Below are 24,615 nucleotides of genomic sequence, written 5' to 3' on the forward strand. Positions count from 1 at the left end.
GATTCCGCCCCTGGCGGGGGTGGACAGAAGAGGTCGTGGAGAGGCGAGACATTTTCCATTCGTTCTTGTTGCTCTCGACGACCCATCCGTCCTATCCATCCATCCATCCATCCATCCATCCATCCGTCTGCTGGGCCTTCTCTCGTGGACAGAAGTAGCAAAGTTACTCGCCCATCCACCACACCGCTCGCCATGGCCTCCAGCAGCGCCAGTGCCATCCCTGCGCCACCGCCGTCTCAGACGACGAAACCAGTCGTTATGCAAATTTAATGTTATTGTTCTTTAATTGAATTGTGCACCACGATTGGGGGGTTGTGATTTGATTGCTAAATTAGATTTTTATTTGTTTTATCGAATTTGAATTGATGTTTATTGGCAATGATTTATGGCCTTCGCCGGTTGTAAAGCATGTTCGCCGACCGACCGCCGGCTCTCATTGTTATCGCTAGGATACTTGTTTTCGATTACTGCCGGGTGACATTTATTGGTTTCGATTGGCGTGAGTGGTCTAGCCGACATAAACACACACCCGGCCAACGATGTTATTTCTGTCTCAATAATCATTTCTTCAAAATTGTAATTCTTAGTAAGTATCAGTTATAGACAAAGGTCAGAGCGGACGCTGTTACAACCACTGGGCACTAACGACGGTCGGCTTACCGATGTGATGCGAGGAACCTTGCGCCGAAATGTCAACTGATTCAATGACTGACAGATGCGGACAGAGAGAGAGAGGAATTGTTATATTAAAAAGTGACATGCAAAATAAGAAACGTGCTTACTAAATCTAAAGTTATCTTTCCTAAAATTATATGCGATATCTTCTTAAAACTAGCTTACAATAACCTTATCCTATTGATTATATTTAAACCTACTGCTGAACATTGAAATTGCTATACAACTAGCATAAACTGAATTATGTAAGTAAAACCTAAAATCAACCATTCTTCACTTCACTAATTATCTGAATTAGTCAGCACATTCATTATCGCGGTCGCAGGATTTGACCATTGTTCGGTGCACTTGATGGGCTGAAACTAATTTTGTAAGTCTTGAAATATGATGCTGTTTGTTCATTTCAAATAAAAATATTATTTACAGTTTGAGCTGATTAAACCAAAACGAGCTGCTACAAAATTTAGTTGTTCTACTGTATATCCGAACAAATCTCAAAAAAATTATAACGAGATGACTGGAGAATGCAAGAAGTGCCACGGTCCGGACAATGACCAAATGGTAGCCTGTGATGAGTGTTCCAGTTGGTACCATTTCGCGTGTGTGGGTGAGTCCCCAGGGGTAGCGAAACGCCCATTCTGCTGCTCCGAATGCACGGAAGCTAGAAAGAAGAAAAACAAAAAGACAAGCAAAGTTGATTCAGCGAAGCTGTTGGAACCCAGAGATAAAAAAGCGGTATCATTAACTGGAGCTTCATCGAGCAAAAGCGTCACATCTAAAATACATGCTAGTGAGACTTGTCAAAAGAAAACGGCTAAACAGTCAAAACCCTTGGAGGAAAGTGATGCAAAATCCGTCGTAACCCATTCCAGTCGTACATCGCGATCACGATTGGAACTGGAATTTAATCGTATGGCGGAAGAGTTAGTTTTGCGAGAAAAGCAGCTACAGGATGAGAAAGCGATTAAGGATAAAAAGTTGGAAATCGATCGTTTCTTCCTTCAAAAGAAGTTGGCACAAGAAAAGGAGCTGAGAGAGAAGGAACTCGCTCAGGAGAAAGAACTACTTGAGCAGCAATTGAAGGACCATATCGAATTTCGAGACCGTCAACGCCTGCTGCGTGAAAGGTTTCAGAAAGAAAAATATGAAATTTTATCAGCCAATTTGGACGAGGAAGGGGCGGTTGGAGGCGATATTGGAGATACTCTACCGGGCGAAGATGAGGAACAAGATAATGAGCATAAGGTTCAAGACTGGTTAAATAAAGAAGGAAACCAGAAAATTCATAAGCGACATCCAAAGGTTCCTGAAGTGCCTTCCGTTGTTACGTCAAACCGAACCAAAGAATCATCCAAGATTTCGTGCAAAAGACGGGATGATTCAAGCAGTGACTCGTTGGAAGCAAGCAACTCGGAGGGAGAACAATTCGATCGTGAGTCTGACCACAGTAAAATCCCTGGCAGACATTATGGACCAACTAAGGCACAACGAGCAGCCCGCCAAATTCTTTCAAAAAGGCTTCCCATATTCACCGGAAAATTAGAGGAGTGGCCGCTGTTTTACAGCAGTTTTGTCAATTCTACAGAAGCGTGTGGATTTTCACACATTGAGAATTTAGTACGCTTGCAGGAATGCCTGAAAGGGCCCGCACTTGAGGCTGTTCGTAGTAGGCTGCTGCTACCACAGGCCGTACCTCGAGTTATTGAGACGCTCCGCATGCTATATGGACGTCCTGAGCAATTGATCCATACGCTCCTGAACAAGGTACGGAAAACAGATTCGCCGAGAGCGGATCGTTTGGAAACGTTTATTCCGTTCGGAATCGCAGTACAAGAACTTTGCGATTATTTGGAGGCTGCACGGTTCCATGATCACCTCGTTAACCCTCTGCTCATCCAAGAGCTGGTGGACAAACTCCCAGCACCCACTAAGCGAGAGTGGGTGCAGTTCAAACGTTTTGAAAAGCCTGTCACACTGCGCACATTTGCTCAGTTTACATCAAAATTAGTCGCCGAAGCTAGTGAAGTCACACTCGTAATGGATACAAAAACAAAATCCGCCAAGGGGAGAGGAAATGAAAAAGGATTTGTAAGCACGCATTCAGGTGAGCAAAGCGTGCCTTCTGTTAAACGTAGTAGCCAATGCCGAATATGTCAGAAGGGTGACCACCGGGTGCGAAATTGTGAAGATTACCGTCGTCTAAATCTAGCAGAACGTGTGAGGATCATGAATCAACAGAAGCTTTGTGAACGATGCTTAAACGAACATGAGGGTTGGTGCAGATTTAAAATTACTTGTAACGTCGGCGAATGTCGGCAGCACCACCATCCTCTGGTTCATCGAGAACGATCGTCTGGTTCATCGAATCACCATCCTGCTTTGGCACCGACTAATGGAATCAACTGTGCACATGTCAACACTTCAGTATCAATCATCTTCAGAATCGTTCCAGTTACATTATTCAATGGAACGAGGTCTTTGAACACGCTTGCATATTTGGACGAAGGATCATCACTTACTCTTATTGAGCAAAGCCTCATTCGTGATTTGAGAGCCAGTGGAATATCGCAACCTTTGAAACTTCGTTGGACCGGGAATATTGTTCGTCAAGAGCCCAACTCAGAATGTGTATCTTTGGAGATTAGTGGGTTGGACAAAGGTCAACGGTTTGACTTAAAGGAGGCGCATACCGTGGAGAGATTATGCCTACCCAAACAAAAAATCAACCTCCGTGAGATTATACGCCAACATCATCATTTGAACGGTGTGGATACAGCCGACCTAACTGGAGCTCAACCCAAACTCCTAATTGGACTAGATAATGCCTACCTACTAGCACCTTTGGAGTCCCGTGTAGGAAATCCAGATGAACCGATTGGCGTTAGATCGCATCTGGGATGGTCGGTCTATGGACCTAGGCAAACCACGACGTCAGATGCATATATCGGACATCATGATGAATGTTCCAATGAGGACCTGCATAAGCTGATGCGCAAATATTTCATGATCGAAGAACAGGAGGGAACAGTTCATCAACTTCCTGAATCTGATGTAGACCGCCGAGCTAGAGAAATCATGCAGAAGACGACTATTAAACTGGACGGTTTCTACGAAACGGGCCTAGTTTGGAGGTTGGACGATTTTTCATTCCCAGATAGTCTCCCGATGGCATTACAGCGACTTCGAAGCTTGGAACGCCGTCTGAATAAAAATCCGACATTAGACCAACGAGTTCGACAGCAGATCCAAGAATACCAGGACAAAAAATACATTCACAAGGTGACCGCCGAGGAATTAGCTAACGCGAATCCAGCTCGAGTGTGGTATTTACCCATCAATGTCGTTTTGAATCCCAAAAAACCGGATAAAGTACGATTGGTTTGGGACGCAGCTGCACAAGTGCAAGGAGTGTCTTTAAATTCCATGTTACTTGCTGGCCCTGATTTGTTGGTTCCACTGCCTGCAGTTCTTCAACCATTCAGGGAGCGAGAAGTCGGTTTCGGAGGTGATCTGAAAGAGATGTTTCACCGGTACAAAATTCGTGATGCCGACAAGCAAGCTCAGCGCTTCGTGTTCCGCACCAACCGCGAAGGACAACCGGAGATCTTCATCATGGATGTTGGAACGTTTGGCGCTTCTTGCTCCCCAGCATCGGCTCAATACATCAAGAACCACAACGCCTCCCAATACGCGGAACATTTTCCAGAGGCATCTCGTGCTATCATTCGTCAGCATTATGTTGATGATTACCTCGACAGTGCTGACACCGTCGAGGAGGCTGTGGAGCGCGCTAGACAGGTCCGATTTATTCATTCGCAAGCGGGGTTTATTGTCCATAAGTGGATTTCGAATTCACAAGTATTTCTCGAAGAAATTGGAGAACGTGAGTCGGTCGACAAGGTATCTCTCCATCTAGACGAAGAAGCTGTGGAACGTGTTCTAGGGCTTATCTGGTGGCCCAAGGAAGATGTCTTCATGTTCTCAACCGCTGTACGAGAAAATCTATCCCCGTATCTACTTGCTTCGGATAGACCAACGAAGAGAATAGCGCTCAGTTGCATTATGAGCCTTTTCGACCCTTTGGGCTTGCTAGCACCCTTCACCCTACATGGAAAAATATTATTACAGGATCTGTGGAGGAGCGGCTGCGGATGGGACCAGCATATTAATGACGATTGCTTCGAAAAATGGACGTGGTGGAGAAAGTCACTCTCAGGAGTTGAGAAGCTGAAGATACCTCGATGCTATTTAAAAGGAGCTCCACCGTCAGCTTACGATACCGTACAACTTCACGTTTTCTGTGACGCCAGCTCACAAGCATATGGTTGCGCTGCATACTTCCGTTTAGAAACACGTTTTGGGATCGTTTGCAGTTTGGTGATGGCTAAAACCAAAGTAGCTCCCCTGAAGCAACTTTCAATTCCTCGAATGGAGCTTCAGGCAGCTGTTCTTGGGGCTCGATTGTCGAATACGGTTGTTGCAAACCATAAAATAAAAATCTCGAAACGCATACTCTGGTCGGATTCTAAAACTGTGCTATCCTGGATTCAGTCCGATCAAAGGAGATATAAACCTTTCGTCGGATTCAGGATTGGAGAAATTCTGCAAGAAACATCCGTTGACGAATGGCGGTACATACGAACAAAGATGAACATTGCAGATATAATTACCAAAAAACGGAAAGAAAGTACTTTAACCTCAGACGGAGCGTGGTTTCGTGGACCGAAAATATTGTACTCACCAGAAGCAAACTGGACAACAATAAACGAATTATCACCAGATACACCAGAGGAGCTACGCGCATGTCATCTGTTCCACGGAGCAGAACTGAGTTTGGGATCAATTATCGATGTCACTCGTATATCTCGGTGGAACGTACTGCTTAGAACAGTAGCATGCGTCCTTCGATTCATCTCCAACTGCAGATTGAAACAGCTGGGGAAACCGCTTGAAGCTGTACCAACCACTGAAAATGTCAGTAAATTTATACGACGAACTGAAAGTTCTATCATCATGCCCCTGAAGCAGGAAGAATATGAGGTTGCCGAAAATATCCTGTGGAAATTAGCCCAACGCGATGTATTTGGAGACGAAATCACAACGCTGCTTCGGAATCAACAGTCACCAAAAGAGGACTGGATGACGATTGAGAAGAAGAGTACCTTATTTAAACTTGGTCCCTTCTTAGACGAACATCAGGTTCTACGAGTGGATGGACGCTTAAGTGAGGCTGAACATATTCCGTACGATACACGATTTCCAATAATTCTGCCCAAAGACCACCCAGTGACCAATCGCTTATTGGAACATTATCACCAACTTTTTGGTCACGCTTATAAGGATACAGTTGTCGCCGAGATACGTCGACGATTCTACATTCCCAAAATACGAACGTGCGTTGCGAAGATCATTGGGAGTTGCCAATCGTGTAAAGTAAGGAAGACTAAACCGCAAACACCTAGGATGGCACCACTCCCTGTTGAGAGAATAACACCATTCGTACGACCCTTCAGCTATGTAGGGATTGATTATTTTGGCCCTATTGAGGTGGTGGTTGGTAGGCATCTGGAAAAAAGGTGGATAGTCCTCTTCACATGTTTTTCAGTACGCGCAGTTCATTTAGAAGTGGCATACAAGCTAGATACTGCATCGTGCATAATGGCTATTCGACGATTTGTGCTACGGCGAGGACCTCCAATCACCATCTTTTCAGATAACGGGTCTAACCTCAAGGCGGCCAACAAGGAGCTCCAAGAGCAGATAAAACGAATAGATTTGGCCTCCGCGAACGTGTTCACCAACGCTCGTACAAGTTGGAGATTCTCGCCACCCTCTGCGCCTAACATGGGGGGCGTTTGGGAGCGCATGGTGCGCTCCGTTAAGCAGGTGATGTCGGAACTGAACGTCGGAAGAAGGATGAACGATGAGATTTTGTTGACAGTGATTGCTGAGGCAGAGGAAATAGTCAACTCGAGACCTCTAGTGTATACGTCTCAGGACTCGGAGTCTGCAGAAACACTTACACCCAACAGTTACCTCAGAGGAATTACGTCGTGCTTACAAAATCCTGCCATCCCTCCAACGGACCAAGCGGAAGCTCTTCGGAACTCGTACAAGCGCTCGCAGTTCATTGCTGATGGACTCTGGGAAAGATGGATCAAGGAATATTTGCCTACTCTGAACTATCGCAGTAAGTGGTTAGAAGAGCATAAACCCTTAGAACCAGGGGATCTCGTATTCATCGTTGACGATCATGGAAGGAATGGATGGATACGCGGTAAAATTGAAACAGTCATCATCGGTAAAGACAAACGGATCAGGCAGGCTATGGTACGTACAGCACAAGGTCTATATCGTCGTCCAGTGAACAAGCTGGCAGTGATTGAGGTGGCATCTTCTTGTAAATCTGTTCCTGAAGCTAGTTCCGGACAAGGTTTACGGGCCGGGGAACTGTTACAACCACTGGGCACTAACGACGGTCGGCTTACCGATGTGATGCGAGGAACCTTGCGCCGAAATGTCAACTGATTCAATGACTGACAGATGCGGACAGAGAGAGAGAGGAATTGTTATATTAAAAAGTGACATGCAAAATAAGAAACGTGCTTACTAAATCTAAAGTTATCTTTCCTAAAATTATATGCGATATCTTCTTAAAACTAGCTTACAATAACCTTATCCTATTGATTATATTTAAACCTACTGCTGAACATTGAAATTGCTATACAACTAGCATAAACTGAATTATGTAAGTAAAACCTAAAATCAACCATTCTTCACTTCACTAATTATCTGAATTAGTCAGCACATTCATTATCGCGGTCGCAGGATTTGACCATTGTTCGGTGCACTTGATGGGCTGAAACTAATTTTGTAAGTCTTGAAATATGATGCTGTTTGTTCATTTCAAATAAAAATATTATTTACAGTTTGAGCTGATTAAACCAAAACGAGCTGCTACAAAATTTAGTTGTTCTACTGTATATCCGAACAGACGCAATTGTGACCACAGAAGCGATGCGTCTATAGGTATACAAAACAATTGCTTAATTCGTGCAACAACAACTTATATAAACATAAATCATTTTAACAATTTTTTTTTGTTTCATCAATAACTGTCAAACCTATATGAAACGCATTTCAAAGTGTTATTGTTTGACAGTTCTGCGTTTAGCACTCTCTCTTACTTTAACGGAGTTCTCATTAGGGATAACCGCGGTCTTTGTTTACAACCCGCTGAAGTGCCCAGTGTTCAGGACGTTCGAACGGTAACGATACGAGAGCATTTGAAGTAATTAAGCGAATAGTTCGCATTGTGCATCGCAAACTATACGTCGAAGCACCACTGGAATGATTGATTAAAGAAATTCCTGCGAACAGATATTATAGCATAATGCGGGGCATGTCGAGAGCGCTGATTCCTCGCTGCATCGTTGCTAACTGCAATCGAGCCGAGGCCTTTCTCTCTCCAGGACGACAACTGGCATCGACCGACCAACCGACTAAACACAGGCAAAATTATCTAAGCGCATTCCTTCGTTATCGAATGGCCACCTCTCTTCGGACGGCAGGATGGAAGGTCCAGCCTGATTGGTGTTACCGATAATGAACGGGGAGGAAAAAGCTTTCATATGGTGGAAAACTTGGCTCTTAGACGGGGGATTCGGCAGGAAGCTCTCACATGCTCATACGCAATAGTGCCTCCGTTATAATTCTGATCAGATTAAATCCTAACCTCACGGAAACTTGTTTACCGAGTTTCGTACATGTGCGTGAGTGGTCGCATCCACCGGACTGTCGATCGGCTCCTGCTGCTTCTGGATGCACCGGTGCAGGCCGATAGGCTCTCTAGCTAACCATACAAATCTTGTATAATCTAATAGAATTTTAACCCAAGCAGCAGCAGCAGGAAGCCAGCAACGCCAACATCAACAGCTATAATTCTTAATTAATTTTGTTTCACGATTGTGTAACGCATTCCGTCGATGGCCACTCGAGGCATTCTCATCCTCACGTCGATTAGCTTTCCGCTTGGCGGCAGTCGCCCGAGTTCTACGTACGAAGGGAGAACTGTGCTGCCAAGATAGCAGAACTGTGGAATAATGATCCAAAAAATGGCTACTAAGGAAGTACAAAAATGGATGGGTTATACCTATGATATAACCGCAAAGGTTGACGTAGGACTACCGTTAACCAAGTAATCATTTCTTTCTTTGTTCACGGAGACTTTAAATCATACGATTCATTCGTTTCCGATATTCTATTGATTCTATTTTTATTATTTCGTGTTTAAAATGTATTTATATTTTCTTGTAAAGTTCTGTTTCTTTCAAAAATGCCTTTAAATTGATGTCTTATGTTTCATTTTTACTTATTATGTCTCTTAAGTTCTGTATAATATTTTTTTTTTAATCTAGCGTCCTTTGTATGTTGGCAATCCAGTAGAAGGTGACTTACATAAATGGAGGCCTCATTGCAAGAGCATTGAGGGTTCTTTTTCCCTTGAAATTGATACGTATGAGTGACCTTGGTATGGGTGATTCTAAGACGGGTGAGAAGCCGTCTTTCCTGTTATTTCCTTCATGCCTTACATGGCATGGCAGTGTTGTTTTTAATTATTTGAAGAAACGTTGATCTGCTGTTTCTCTAGGCTATGTCCCAACTTTGGCGGATCTGCTGTAGTACCCGTCGTCTCGCATCAGGGGTTCTTGAGTTCTGTTCTTACCGGCTAATTTGTCGGCGTCAATTTTTCCTGGAATTCCGGTATAACCGGGAACCCAACAGAAGGTAATATTTTTATTCGCTTTTATTTGAATAATCCATGGGTGAAGTCTTTTTCCGTTTTGAATAGCCCGGAGACAGTTCGCAGAAATAAAAAAATATCACAGTAAGAAGTGAATCATGTGTAAAAATGCACACATGATTTGAGTAGCGATAAGAAGCGAAAAAGCTTCTGCGCTAAAAACTGAACATTGGGGAGGAAGAGAAAAGCTACCAGTATGTCGGTTTTCGAAAATTCCTTGCTGAACCACTGTCAACTTGATGTTCAATCCGGCATTTTGTTTCAACGAGGTGCTTAAACACGCTTTTACTTTAGGATGAAATCTCCTGCACGAACCACCTTGAGTAAATTAAAGTTGACATTCGGCGGATTTGCATTTCAATTTCTTTCCATGACCGTCGAATGTACACATATTTCGGAAAGATCCTGATTCGTGTGTTCTTTGAATCGGTTCTTTGCCCAAGATATTAATAGGACATCATGGTCGCGGTCAGGAATTTAAAGGTAACGGATAGCTTTATTAGTTACAAACTTCGTAACGAGATGATCAAATGGTAGTTGTCCACTCTTTACCATAACAGCGAGAGTAGGACTTGTAATAAGTGCACCGGTGGCTATCTTTATGGCCTTCTTATACACCGGCGGCTTTCGTTTTAGCGGTTTTTCGCCACCTCGGCTGAATATGCTTACTCCATATAGAATTTTTGCAATTAACCAAGTGTTTCCTATCCGTAAAAAACACTTCCTATGTCCGAAAGCTAGGTTGCCAGAAATTACCTTCAAAAGATTTAATCTTTTGCGGGCTTCCTTTTTAAGACCACCTGAGCATGTGTTTTTTGTCAGAGGACTTCTTCTTCTTGTATGGCGTTAACGTTCCCTGTGGAACTTTTGCCGTCTCAACATATGCATTAACTAGCGTCATTCATTAATGCTTAGTTGAGATTTCTTAAGCCAAATAACACGCCTTGAATGTATTCCGAGGGGCAAGCTCTAGAATACGCGTGACCACAGTGCAAGTCTGAGGAAATTTCTTTGACGAAAAATCCTCCGGCCAGAACGGGAATCGAACCCGCACACCCGGCATGATAATGTGAGACGCTAACCACTCGGCCACGGGTGCACCCTGTCAGAGGACTACATGTATGAAAAACTTTTGATTTTTCCGAAGATATTTCGAAACCAACATTTTGAGCCCAGTTTTGAACGAAATCAACGGCTTTCTGAAGCTTTTTTCTTGTAGCTGACGCACCGACACTAACTGAAACATCTGCATAAACAAGGATTTTTACGTTATCTGGATTTTTTTCAAAAAGGAATTACATAATAACTATGATGAGGGTTGGTGATATAACCGTATCTGAGGAATTCCACTTTCTTGGACTTTTAATGAAGATTTTGTGTTGTTGAGTAAGTTTCGTAAAATGGTAGCTTCTATGAGACTTTTAACATAGAAACCTAGTCTTCCACGAACCTCCCAGTCGAAGAGACTCTTCAATACTGGGTAACCTCCATGCTCACTAGGTACACCTATACCTCACTTTACGGCCTAGATACGTTCCTCGAAACTTAGCCGTAAAGCGAAAAGCCGTATAAGGAATCAATTATTGTAACACAAATTTATACAAATTCAATCGGATCAGTTCCAAATGTGTATGTAACATGGTTTATCATTCAAAGTTCATGTTATGTTTTTATTCCATTTAAATAAAAAAAAATATAAAGAATATAACAAGTACATACATTTGTACATAAAATAATAGCAGACTCCAGAAACCAACAATAATCTACAAACAAAAATTAAACCACTTCATGTTACATAAAATATGTGTATGTATCCATACACAACCTTTTTTAAAATGGCTTTAATCTGAAGACGATGAAGAAATGGTAACCTGAGGATCACTGTCGGCCTCATTTTTTGCTAGTAAGGATGGGCTTGGCATTAGGGTGTCCATTCCTCATTTCAAGGGTGATCCGAAAAACAACTTTTTCCCCTTTTTCTAAAAATGACTTTTTTTGGCTTATGAACTACTGGACTGATTCAGATGATCAACATATCAAATTGAAGCTAGGCTGCTTTGAAAAAATATTGCACTCTTCTTTAATTTGATTTATCGATCATTTAAATCGGGCCAGTAATTCATTAGTATTAAATTTGAAAAAAAGTTATTTTTGGAAAAAAAACCGGAAAAAATATATATTTCGGACCACCCTAGAATGGAAATGGGCACTCTAATGAACAAATAAAGAAATACGGATCTAATATTTTGCGATAAGGCGACCAGTTTTCACGAAATTCTGAGAACCACTATATCGGTTTGGCTTGGAATTGCTGTATGTCGACATCGGAAATTTTTTTTTGCTGTTATAGCGACACATTTTAGGCCGTAAATCGAAAACGTGTCTTAATTCAAGAGGGCCGTTATACCGAAATGGCGTATAAATAGCGGCCGCATAGCGAGGTACAGGTGTACATTCAAGTGATGCCACATCTTCGTGGTGATCTCCCTTGATAACGTCATGTACAGTAGCCTCTAATTCTTCGAGGTGTTCTTTTTGCGCATGAAAACGAACTGTCTTGGATCGAACAACTTATTAGACTCTAAGAATGTCTTTAAGCGTCGATTCACTATCACTTCTAGAACTAAAAAGAGTTATAGGTCGTAAATAATTTAGAACATGTTGATTTTTGTCAGGTTTCGAGAGTGAAACTACTAGGATCTTCTTTCCAGCAATTCGGAATGTTCCCGCTGGGCCATACCCCATTATAAAGTTTCAATAAAACTTTTTTCCAAGGTACGACAGGTGTCTCAATCAGTGCCGAAAATATTCACTTCACGGCGTTCAAATACGGTGAATTACAGCCTGCCTTGTATTGACAACCTACTGCTCAAGCGAGAGTCGATAAATATGGAACAACACTATCAATGAACACCAGTGCAATGACATCAACATCAGCTTGCCATAAAGTTCATTTTGCATATTCATTTTCGCCATGATATTCGTAACGTTGAAATTGAATATTATTGCGTGTTAGTGAAAATCAAAGCATAAAATTCAACGTCAACTAATTGAGAGTGAAATCGATTACAGATTACGATTACGATTGTTTTTATGCGGTCCCTTTTCGCGTGATTCCTCGTTGGTGCGACTCTTTTTGTGCAATTTTATTATGACATCGGGTCTTGAATAACACAAACTAATCGCACAAATAATAATATCGCACCTTAACAGTGACACAAATGAGAAATCGCACAAAAAGCAACCGCACAAAAACAGGTTTTCCTGTAATGGTAAAGGATATCATAAAGGATTTATCATGCAAAATTCTTGTTTTTGGCGACTTCGGCAATGGAATGTATGGTATAACGCTAGCTATATTTTATGAATCTACCCTCGATTCGCCAGAAATGGCATACACCCCAATTATATGGGCAATGGGTGACAATAACAGACGAGCGAAAAACGAACATAATCTTGTTTTGATTTCTGGTTTTTGATTAACTGGTTTTCTATGATATGGGTATTGGATAGACAGCGGAAGTCGAATATCGTATTCCGATGCCATTTTGGAAAAAGAGATAGTGTTTTCTGGTTCATTGTAAACCCTAGAAGACAGAAAATGGAGTTAGATAAAGAAAGTGTTAGAACTACCCTTCACGATAAAGATCGTGAGTTCAATTCTCACTCCCGACATTCTTCCAAACATGGAAGTGACAAGCCAGCCAAAAAGTGTTGAAAGTCATTTTAATACAGTATAAAAAAGAGAAAGAAACGGAAACGGAAACGGAACGTTCAACGCCGTTCAACGCTAAACGTCGCTCAACCGCTCAACACCGCACAACGGTCAACACTCAACGAAAGCTAATGTTGCTTTCTCCGGATTCCTGGTCCTTCCTTCGTTTCTAAATATGGAAATCAAACACGTTTTCAATAGAAATTCACTGCAAGCGATGAAGATCAACTTAACGTTCGTGATAATCACCTGAAATTATTGACAGTAATGGAAGTACCTGAATACAAGCTTTCCGAAATTCTTTCATGATCTATTCGTTCAATATACTAGACAAAGTTCACGCTTCTCGTCTCTTGTGTTATACTCATTATGACAGATATGGCGTTGAGTTTCAACAGAAGAGAATTCATCCGACACTGGGAAAAAGCCAATGTCTTCATTCGTGAACAGATTTTGATAATTTGTGGCACTGGTCTCAATATCGAATAGCTAATCTCGTCTAGTCTTGCAGAGCCTTGGTTAGCTCTACTGAGTGCTTACCCAAGATCAATAATGGAAAAGTCCCTGTTGAAAAAAAAACTTTTATAGTTATGGTTGAACGATGCCTTACCTTTTTTTTCAAAATGTTCTCTAAAAGCTTCTGCTATTGTGTTATGGTCAATAGTATAGTAGCAGTTCCAACCACGGGGGTCCAGCAAGGAACGCAATTCTTTCTACTGGTTCTTGGGATGTGTAGTAATGCAATTTCCTCTCCCGATTTTAATTGCAATTGCAAACTCATGTGAAGAAGAGTAGGGCTTTTTTTGGAGAAAATTACATGATTTCTTATGTAATCTTAGCGAAAATTACCAGATTTTTATTCTACTCCCTATAAAGTCCGGTTATACGTAATCCTATTGAAGCTTATCGAAAATATGGATTTGAATGATATTCAAAAAAAATTTCAAAACACATTCAACTGTGAAAAATCTCATAGTAGAATCTCGGTTATCCGCGAGCGAATGACCCGCGAATTATTCAAATGTCTGATTAAAATATGTTTTTTGACAAATTTGTTAGTAAATCAATAAACCATTTAGGAAAAATAACATTTTAAATGTACTGTTAAAATTACTTACTCAAAAATTGAATTTATTATAAAAAACTTTCATACAGTGTCTTTCAGATTAAACGCCCACGCATAAAAATCGAATAGCTCCTGATAATTTTTTTTTGCTCCTTCGTTGGTAACACTGCACTACATTCTGCACTTCGGGACGATAATATTCGGCTACTCGTTCAGTCTGATCGGAAGGTTTTTAGTGTCAAGATGTACAACTTCCAAGAACGTGTATTTTTAGTGAAATCGCATTGCTCGAGCAACCGAAGCCTTAATGAAGCTTCGTCTTCTCATGGTAAGAATTTCAACATTTTTTCGTCGTCGATTACTTCTTCTGGGGGTACGTGAAGGAACTTTGCTATGTTAATAAGCCACAAAATTTGGAGGAACTTAAAGAAGAAATAACTCGGATTTTCAACAGTTAGAATTGTGCACGAAGAATTTTGTTCACCGTTTAAAACGCGTTATCCAAAAAAGTGGTGATCACATCGAAAATGTACTAAAATAAGCTATATTTTCGTTTTTTTGAATAAAAATCGGTTCACTTTTGAAGAAGTTTTAGAAATTTGTTGCGTGAGCGTTCAATCTGAAAGACCCTGTATTTATGTATGTAGTGTTCTGTTCGACCATATTCGTTGCTATCTTTTTCTCTCTCACGAAGAACGTAGGATAAGAAAAATCTATCTTCGGTTCGACGTTCTTGCGTGGTTTATTTCAGCTCCCATTTGTTAACATTTGAATACGGACATTGAAAATTGCAACGAATGAGAACTCAAACAAAACACGCAAAACTGCCAAACAGTCGTTTCCGTGCACTAATTTATGCAGTGATCTATGTATCATAATTCTGGAATATTTTTCATCGGGTCCCATAATATTATTTCAATACTAAAAAGAGCACATTCAATACCAAAGCAACATCGCTCAAGTGTTAATGTGATATTGAAATTATAAAATATTGGTTAGCTATTTCTCTCCAATTTTGATATAATTCTTTAGTATTTTACTTTTCTATCAGACTTGTCCAAACTAAATGTGGGTATCAAGATAAAAATGAGGTATCCTTAAGTATTTCCTCCTGCTCGAGAATATACTTTTGGAAAAATATCCATAGTATACATACATGCTAAATAAACACTATAGTGCTTATGTATTTTATGCAAAGCCTGCATTTTTTTCGAAATATGCATCAAATAGGAGAGTTCAGATCATGCGTAATATTAATGCTTTTTAGGACTAAAAATCATTTTAGAGACCATTAAAAACTAATCTCCCATTGATGTAAACGGGGACCAGATTACTTTGGTTTTATGTTCATATCAATCAAAGTCAATTGAACTCAGGTCTTCTGGAATTTAAAATGAATTTGAGGGCCTATAACATTTGATGATTATATAAAATCAAAGCCTGCATAGCACACGGGCTCTAAAAACCTATTTACGTAAGACTATGAACGATGCTAGTTGAAATGGTAGTTCGATTAGTCTTAATTAGGAAGACCTAGAAATTCGGAAGTGTGAGCAACAATAAAATAACACTGAGTTGAGTGTGAAATAAAAAAGACGGGTGGGTAATGTCGGGGACATAACCGGAGTGACGTAGGACTATACAAAGGGGACAGCTTTTGTTAAATATATATTTTAAATATATTGTTTTATTTTCTTCTCCTACGTGAATACCTACCTATCTACCTGAAAAATGGATTAGTTTACTGTTTACTCTTTATGAATATGTTGATGGTTCAGAGAAGAACCTTTGGTGTTGTGTTTTTGTTATCACTCGATATTCCCATCTTGTTCGGTTAAACCTTCCTGTTTAGCTATTGCGTTTGCCACTCGCCACAGCTTTCACAGTTGGAAAATTTCTTCCCATCCAGCTTGTTGTTCAGTAAATTACATTTAATGCGACATGCCGGAGAAACACTTTGCCACTCACTGAAACTAATTGTTGCCTTGATGAGCGCCGAACCGAAGCTGCTCTGTTCTTGATGCGGGTTTTCTGATTGTCGTGAGCAGCTTTGCAAGCCAACTCGAGCACTCCGACGGCCGAAACTCTATAATCGCTGTTAGGTATACTGGTGCTCCGGCACCAATCCGTTCGGCCTAGTTACCCTTGCGGAGCAATCAGTGAATGCGACCAACAGGGAACTGGAGACTTGCACGGTTCGAGTGAGACTTTGCCTTTCCCTTAACTTGTCCTCCTTTGTTACGTCCATGATGCCGATGCCGTACAAACACACGGGTTTACGGTTTGAAAGAAAATAAGATATTTTTTTGGGGTCCGCGTGTTTTATACTCTAGCGGAACACACTCACAGGATAGAGACAAATCGGCAGACTCAGCCAAAGGGGCGAGTCCAACGAGACGAACGAATGGCCGTTAAAAGGCAGCGATGGCAAAAAAGACGGGTGGGTAATGTCGGGGACATAACCGGAGTGACGTAGGACTATACAAAGGGGACAGCTTTTGTTAAATATATATTTTAAATATATTTTTTTTTCTTCTCCTACGTGAATACCTACCTATCTACCTGAAAAATGGATTAGTTTACTGTTTACTCTTTATGAATATGTTGATGGTTCTGAAAAGAACCTTTGGTGTTGTGTTTTTGTTATCACTCGATATTCTCATCTTGTTCGGTTAAACCATCCTGTTTAGCTATTGCATTTGCCACTCGCCACAGCTTTCACAGTTGGAAAATTTCTTCCCATCCAGCTTTGTGACATGTTGTACAATAAATTACATTCAATGCGACGTGCCGAAGCGCCACTCAGTGTCGCATTGGAGGCGATTTTAACCTGTAATTGAACATTTGCGATGACAGTGGTACAGTGTCGACTTTCAATGTGGGGTCATAATTTGGATCTCTATGTTTACAAAAATGTCCAACTAAATAAGTCGCATTACATGTCCGTTCAATTAGCTAAATGTCGAACTAATTGTAAATTACTGTACTTTCAATCTGGAAACAATTTAAGAATTGGTGAAAATTGAATAATCAGGAAAGTCCCCAACTATCAATAAGCTCAGAACAACTGTCAAATTCACATACTCATCAGATCCTGGCAAACAAATTATGAAAAAATCAATTTGTGTTTTATTATTATTTTGGATAATGTTTTAGAAAGCATTGAACTGTATTTCCTAAACTCTTTTTTGGAAGGTTTAATGGCCCTGAAAAGCGCCTTGTTTCATGGAATGGTTCCAATTTAGAAAACTTTGTACTCGTGGTTTTGAAAAAAAACATTTCGAACGCCCTCGATGCCGCCTTGTTCTGGATTTGCCACCAAAGCAGTTTGTATAAAGAACAAACTTTGTTCTTCTGCTACCTGCTGCCGTTTTGCGATTGCGTTTGCCACTCGCCACTCGCTGCAACTGCCTGTTGTTGTCTTGATGTCCACCGAACTGAATGTGTTCTGTTCCGAATGCGGGTTTTCTTATCGCCGCGAGCAGCTTTGCCAGCTTACTCGATCACTTCGGCGGCTGAAACTATATAGCGCCGGCTAGGTGGACTGGTGTACTAGTACTAACGCGCTCGGCCTAGCTACCCTTGCGAGGAACTCCAGATCAACACGGTTCGAGCGGGATTTTGCCTTTCCCTTCACTTTTCCTCCTTTACCATGTCCAGACATGGCTGCTTGGGTTGGTTTGTTGATGTGTTGTGATGCGAAACGATGTGGTGTACGGTTTGAATGAGAATGATCGTTACGGCAGCGGAGCGGGTATTTTGAAGCTGACTGGCAGGCTCGAGAATTACGCATGTGTGAGACTGCGACCAATGTTTCGTTCATTGTTTTCTTTTTCCTTTCCAATCGTGCTTCATTCTATTTCGCTGCTGCTCTGGTTGTCCGTTTTTGTCGGTACGATTTGAGGAGCACAAAATGGACCAATCAAAAATGGGCACATAGTGCATTTTGACAATGCTTGATATTTCACAATTATTCAATTATTTATCTCATGAAAAACGAAATGTTATTCGTTATGATAGATGCGTAGATATATTTCCTATCGATTGATGCAAAAACCTTTGCGATCTATTGAGAAATGCTCGAGTTATAAGCGTTCCAAATCTTGCATTTTTTCCTACTTGTTCAGTACCTAGATTTCCATTTCACCCCCTATATCTTCCGGTTAGACGTAGTCCTACGTCAAAAAAAGATCAATCCAAGGTAAACGCAAATTGGATCGAACGAACGATTAATGTAAAAAAAAAACTAAATCGGGCCAGGGTTAGGAAGGGTGAGTGAGGGATATTGTTTATACATAATAACATAAAATGGGTAAAACTGAAGCACACATATAAAAAACAGGATAAAACTGGATGATGTTTGAAAAAACTGGTAGATTTTAGCGTTTAACTGTTTGACTGGATCGAGTGAAAAAACTGAAGGAATGCAGTTTAAACTGGAACATTGGCAACGCTGGCATTGGACATTGAAACAACGTAAGAATCCTCGCAGATATTAGTGAGAATGATGAAATAAAAATCTTTTAGCTCTTCATGTGGCATCGTGAATTCAGGTTTTTCAGCCTGGAACAAACGATTCAGTCTGTTGATCTGGGACAAAACATACATCGCACCGTCCGACGCGAATCCTTTCATACGTCCTTTCGTCCTTATGAAACTGATCAATCATTGCATTGTAAATCCTTTTAAGATCAGCAGCACCAAGTTGTATTATTCAAATGTGAGAAATTTCACAAATGGAAAAATCTGTACCAATCTGTACTTTTTGACGAAAATCTGTACTCTGTGCCGTACAGAATCTGTAGCAAAAATAACGAAAAAATCTGTACCTTTCCAGATAAATCTGTACGTGTGGCTACACTGGGTGTAACGTTGACAACATTGTCAGTGTCACTCTTGCCAGAATTCAGTTGCTTATTATGTTCCAGGATAGTAATTTGCTTACATAAACAAGAACATCAGAATGACAAAATAGTCACTTAGCACTGAAACAAAGATAAAGTAAACACAGGAAATGGGCACATCTGTATTTTGTACAGACAACAAATTGAAGTGGAAAATCACACAAAACACAAAATGCGCTACCAGAACAATTGGCAACATTGCGCCCAGACTTGTCTCCCGTACGAGTCTCCATTGAATTCATTACCTGAATTAGACCAAAGTAAGAGAGCCAACGTGAGTATGGGTGTAAGACGAGTTGGCTCAGCAGGCAGCAGGCGCACGGTATCGATGCTTGGATAGCGGCACCGTTATGTTCTGTTTTTGTCGAATGCAACCCGTTCGCCCTCCTAAGCATACACTCACCCACAAATACTCAGCCGACAGGACAAGGAATTGACCGCGATTGTATACTGTGCTCCGCTGCGCCGTCGTTATCATCTCTCCTGACTAAATACACACACAACCAGTAGTAGCAGCAGCAGCAGGACCATTTCCAACCGTCAATCAGTGTTTGCCGAGTAACATTGCAACGATGTACTGGCCGGTAAATAAACTCAGTAATTGCAAGCATCCGCCGGTCTTCCGCAGTCAACCAGCCACTCTAGCGTTCGATCCGAAGCTCATGTGACTTTGCCACCGTTGTTGCACAATATTTGATTCTGACGATTACTGGACTCTGGAAGCGTTTTTTTATCGGCAGAGGATGGGGCCGGAGCCGAGAAGTGGTAGTTAAGGAGCCTAACCGAATTTCGGCTTGTATTCATTGGATGCTGAGCCGGCGATACAATTTCAACACCAATTCACCTAGACAAGCCGAGGCGCACCAGACCAAACCGCATCGCAATATAGCAGAAGATGTACCGGAATGGACCTGGGTTATATTAGCATCGACGGTACGGACCAAGTGCGGACCGATCTACTCCAATTAAAGCCCACCGGACGTGTCCGTTCGGTTTCCATTCGTTGACGAATTGGTCTAATGTAACGCACAAAGCTCATTAGTATTGTGCTCGGGGCCGAGTTGTAATCGTTGAAATCGCGACTAGAATCAATTCTGGTTTAGCAACATTACATTTATACACGGCGCAGTTGTATTGAAAATCAGAACGATTATGAACGCTTCCTGAGTATTAGTATAGTGTGATACGTGGTTCAAAATGGTAAATATTTTCGTTATGAAAATAAGTTGAACAACGCAACAGTGTTCACATTTCAATTGAATGATCTCAATCACTGAACAATGAATTTCATTCACTATCTAATCAATATTTTATGAATTAATTAATTTACTAATTATTTAAATTATATAAAAATTGTCATTTTGTTCATAAATAAGGTGGCTTAGAATTGATTTTTAATCTGGATACAGAGTTGTCAATCCGCCAGTTTTTTCTGGATATTGCCAGTTTTTTAAGCCTGCCAACGAAACACTCAGAGGCAAAAAATCTCTAGTTACAATTACAATTTTACAGTTTAATCCAGCTGTTTTATTTTTTCGTCTTTTCGGTGTTTTACTACTCATTTGACTCTTTTTTAGGCATTCGATCATGGTGAATTGGTCAAATTGGCCCTTCTACAAAGTGTTCCAAATATTTTCGTTAGAAATGATATTCAGGATAACGATAATGAATCTAGAGGATCCGAAACCTGGATTTTACTGATTTAACTGTAAACTAATGCAAAGATGCTTATTTCTTTTGAGGGAAAATTTTTATCATTAATTACGTTATGTAGACATACATCAATAAAAGTCAGAGTTAGTTAGAATGACACAAAATGTGAAACAAAAGTATGATATTAAAATGTATGATCACAAATAGTATAAGCTATGTAAAAATGTTACTTACTGACACTGTAACTATATATTTCGGAATTTTTAGTGCATATATAGAAAAACAAAATTGAGAAAAAGTGCGATTTTTCCAGCTCTCTCCAGTTTTTTTATTTTTATTTTTCCTAACTTGTTTTAAAAATTTGGTTGGCATCTCTGACTGGGTATACGATTGTTTTTTCTAGATTATCAGTAATTTCAAAGGTTCTAATTTTGAATTCCTAAACTTGACATTGACAGTTTCTACAGGTATGTTTTAATTTTTTTTTTCTTGTATCTCATTAATTTTACCATGTCTTGTACTATTCTTATCTAGCTTGAAGAAGAGCTTGGATAAAATTCAGTCAGCGGCGTAGTGTGAGGCTGGCAAACCCGGCATTTGCCAGGGGCGCTGAGCCTTTGGGGCGCCAAAATCCAAGAATTTTCAAAAGCAAATTTTATCCCCGAATTGTATTTCATCTTTCAATTGAGTAAAAAGACATCCACCATGAGTAGTTGCTTCTTTCCTTACATGAAATCAATAACGTCTCTTTGATTTTCGAAAAATTGAAACACTCAACATCATATTACACCAATACCCTTTTGATTTATTCGCTACGCATGCCTGGGCGCCCCTCCGTGCTATGCTATGTTTTACAGTTATTTAAGCAATAACACGTTCGTCGTCCCATCACCTAGATATGGATGACACTTTCCTTGTTCAAATTGAATACGATTTTTAAAAGAAAATTGATAGAGTAGGCACCTAAGTGTTATTATAGTGTTAAATTTGAAAAAAGTGGTATTTTCGGGGCACCTTTTTCATAATTTGCCAGAGGCGCTGTCTATCCTTACTACGCTGCTGGATTCAGTTACTTGACTTTTGAGTAAACTTGAAGTATTCTGATCTCCGCAGTATTTGTGAAATCCACTTAAAATCCACGATTACTTATTTTGCAATATCCCTTAGTTTTCTTTCCCTGTCGTATTTTGCATCCTTCTTGTTTATCCTCCTTGCTAATTCACGATTGCTCATACCGGTTTTGTTCATTTCACGGAAAACATTTTGCTCTGATTCACTCAAATATCTTTTTTCGCCATTTTTCATCCAAGACCAACCAATTACCTAAGTGGATCAACTCATATTGTGCGTACTGACACTACAAGACTAAAATGATTCCAATTGTCAAGGTTTTGGTTTGGCTGAGCCCGTCGCTTTTCCAGTTGTGCGTGTTAAAACAAATTCCCCCGTTTAAAATTAAAGTATGTAGGGGTTTTTGGGGCCGGGGAAGGTTTTCGTGATAGTTTGAGACCCCTCCCCAATCCTTGAGGGGAGGCTGCCATACAAATGAAACACAAATGTCTGCATTGCTCGAGAATTAATCAAGCAAATGAAACTAAATTAGGCATATAGAGGTTCTAGAGTGCAATAAATGTTTCTATGGTGGTTAGACACTCCTCCTCCCTCTTTAAGGGGGGGCTGCCATACAAATGAAACACAAATTTCTGCATTACTCGAGAAGTAATCAAGCAAATGAAACCAAATTAGGCAGATGGAGGGTTTAGGATGCAATAAATGTTTCTATGGTGGTTAGACACTCCTCCCTCCTCTCTAAGGGGGGACTGCCATACAAATGAAACGCAAATTTCTGCATTACTCGAGAATTAATCAAGCAAATGAAACCAAATTGGGCATGTGGAGATTTTAGGGTGCAATAAATGTTTCTATAGTGGATAGACACTCCTCCCCCCTCTTAAAAGGGGGGCTGCCATACAAATGAAACACAAATGAAATGATTTTGAAAACATTTCTGCATAACTCGGGTTTTTAGGTTTTTGGGTATGAGAAATGTTTCTATAATGGTATGACACCCCTCCCTCCTCTGGAATGGAGAGGGAGAATGAACAGTTCTGCGATTGGATCCATGAACTTGCTCATAATAAGTAAACGTGAATGTGTGAAGGTATTGATAACAAAAAACTAAATTTGGGAGGGACGAAGTTTGCCGGTTGAAGTTGAATGATGTACAAACTTGCAATTGTTAGAAAAATACTAATCAAGTCGGGTAATACGAAGACTCTACCAAAGTGAAAGACAAACATTTTACTTTGGAAACAATTTGATTATCTCCTTTTTTTAACAGATGCCCACTAACTACGTTTGCAAGAGCAACCAGACGAATCACGCAGAGCGGTTTTCAAAACGTAAGCCGGATCTATCAAATCATCCGAAAAAAAATCTGAGTTCGTGAAAAGTTGTAGTTTTGTTCCTTATCACAAAATATTAAACCCGTATTTTTTTATATTTTTTTTATTTTTCATTAGAGTGTCCATTTCCATTCTAGGGTGATCCGAGAAAAACAATTTTTTCCCCTATTTTCCAAAAATGACTTTTTTTAAATTCATTATATTTGAACTACTGGAGCGATTCAGATGACCAATAAATCAAATAAAAGCCAATTAGCTAGTCTCCCTTGGAAACACCTCAACAACAAAAACACAACAAAATTTTGATTTTGTTTTTTTGATTATTGATTGTATATGTTTTTTGCTGTCTATATGTTCTTTGAACTATGTACTTTATACTAGTGGGCGCTATATTTTTTTATATTTTTTCTTGAAAGCTTAGATTTTTTACATTACATATCCAAAAATCAGAGAGGCTTTTATTTTTGTTCTTGAGGTATGATTTTCCAAAATTATTATTTATTATTATTATTAACCGAAAAATCCATGCTCACCCCTTTTTTCAACCACAAAAATTCATAGCATTTAAAGGGTGTGTCACATCAAATTGCATCACGGAAAAAACGCTGTAGAAATTCGCCCAGTAGACCGATCCTTTTGAAAATTTTAGACAGTAAAATAAAAACTATTAAACAACTTTTGGCATTTTCTTTTTATTCATACTTCGAGCCCAAGCCCGTATGCTCGCACCTTCCTCTTTACCCCGTCCATAAGGTTCTGTACAACGTCAGGTTGTAGTTTTTATTGAAAAGAAATCCATTTTCTCTTGAAGTCCGCCTCCGATTTGACAACTTTTGGGTTCTTCCGAAGGGCCTGCTTCATAATCGCCCAATATTTCTCTATTGGGCGAAGCTCCGGCGCGTTGGGCGGGTTGATTTCCTTTGGCACGAAGGTGACCCCGTTGGCTTCGTACCACTCCAACACGTCCTTTGAATAGTGGCACGAAGCGAGATCCGGCCAGAAGATGGTCGGGCCCTCGTGCTGCTTCAATAGTGGTAGTAAGCGCTTCTGTAGGCACTCCTTAAGGTAAACCTGCCCGTTTACCGTGCCGGTCATCACGAAGGGGGCGCTCCGCTTTCCGCAAGAGCAGATCGCTTGTCACACCATGTACTTTTTGGCAAACTTGGATAGTTTCTGCTTGCGAATCACCTCCGGAACGCTGAATTTGTCCTCTGCGGAGAAGAACAACAGGTCCGGCAGCTGACGAAAGTCCGCTTTGACGTAGGTTTCGTCGTCCATTACCAGGCAATGCGGCTTCGTCAGCATTTCGGTGTACAGCTTCCGGGCTCGCGTCTTCCCCACTATGTTTTGCCTTTCGTCGCGGTTAGGAGCCTTCTGAACCTTGTATGTACGTA

General features: G+C 40.5%; 1 protein-coding gene across 2 annotated transcripts; it reads left to right on the top strand.

Moving 5' to 3' along the window:
* Positions 1 to 651: 651 nt before the first annotated feature.
* On the top strand, positions 652 to 7,644 carry LOC129775016 (uncharacterized). 2 transcript variants are annotated; one of them, XR_008742837.1, is made up of 2 exons: positions 652 to 7,423; positions 7,477 to 7,644. XR_008742837.1 is itself a non-coding variant. In XM_055779170.1 (2 exons), the coding sequence occupies exon 2, from the start codon at positions 1,189 to 1,191 to the stop codon at positions 7,201 to 7,203; it is 6,015 nt and encodes a 2,004-aa protein (XP_055635145.1). In that variant the 5' UTR covers positions 652 to 920; positions 974 to 1,188; the 3' UTR covers positions 7,204 to 7,644. The 2 variants fall into 2 exon arrangements, 1 of the variants encoding a protein (XP_055635145.1); XM_055779170.1 differs by having other exon boundaries at positions 652 to 920; positions 974 to 7,644.
* The last annotated feature ends 16,971 nt before the right edge of the window (positions 7,645 to 24,615 follow it).

Source organism: Toxorhynchites rutilus, chromosome 3 (genome assembly GCF_029784135.1).
Source record: "Toxorhynchites rutilus septentrionalis strain SRP chromosome 3, ASM2978413v1, whole genome shotgun sequence".
Taxonomy (NCBI): Eukaryota; Metazoa; Arthropoda; class Insecta; order Diptera; family Culicidae; genus Toxorhynchites; species Toxorhynchites rutilus.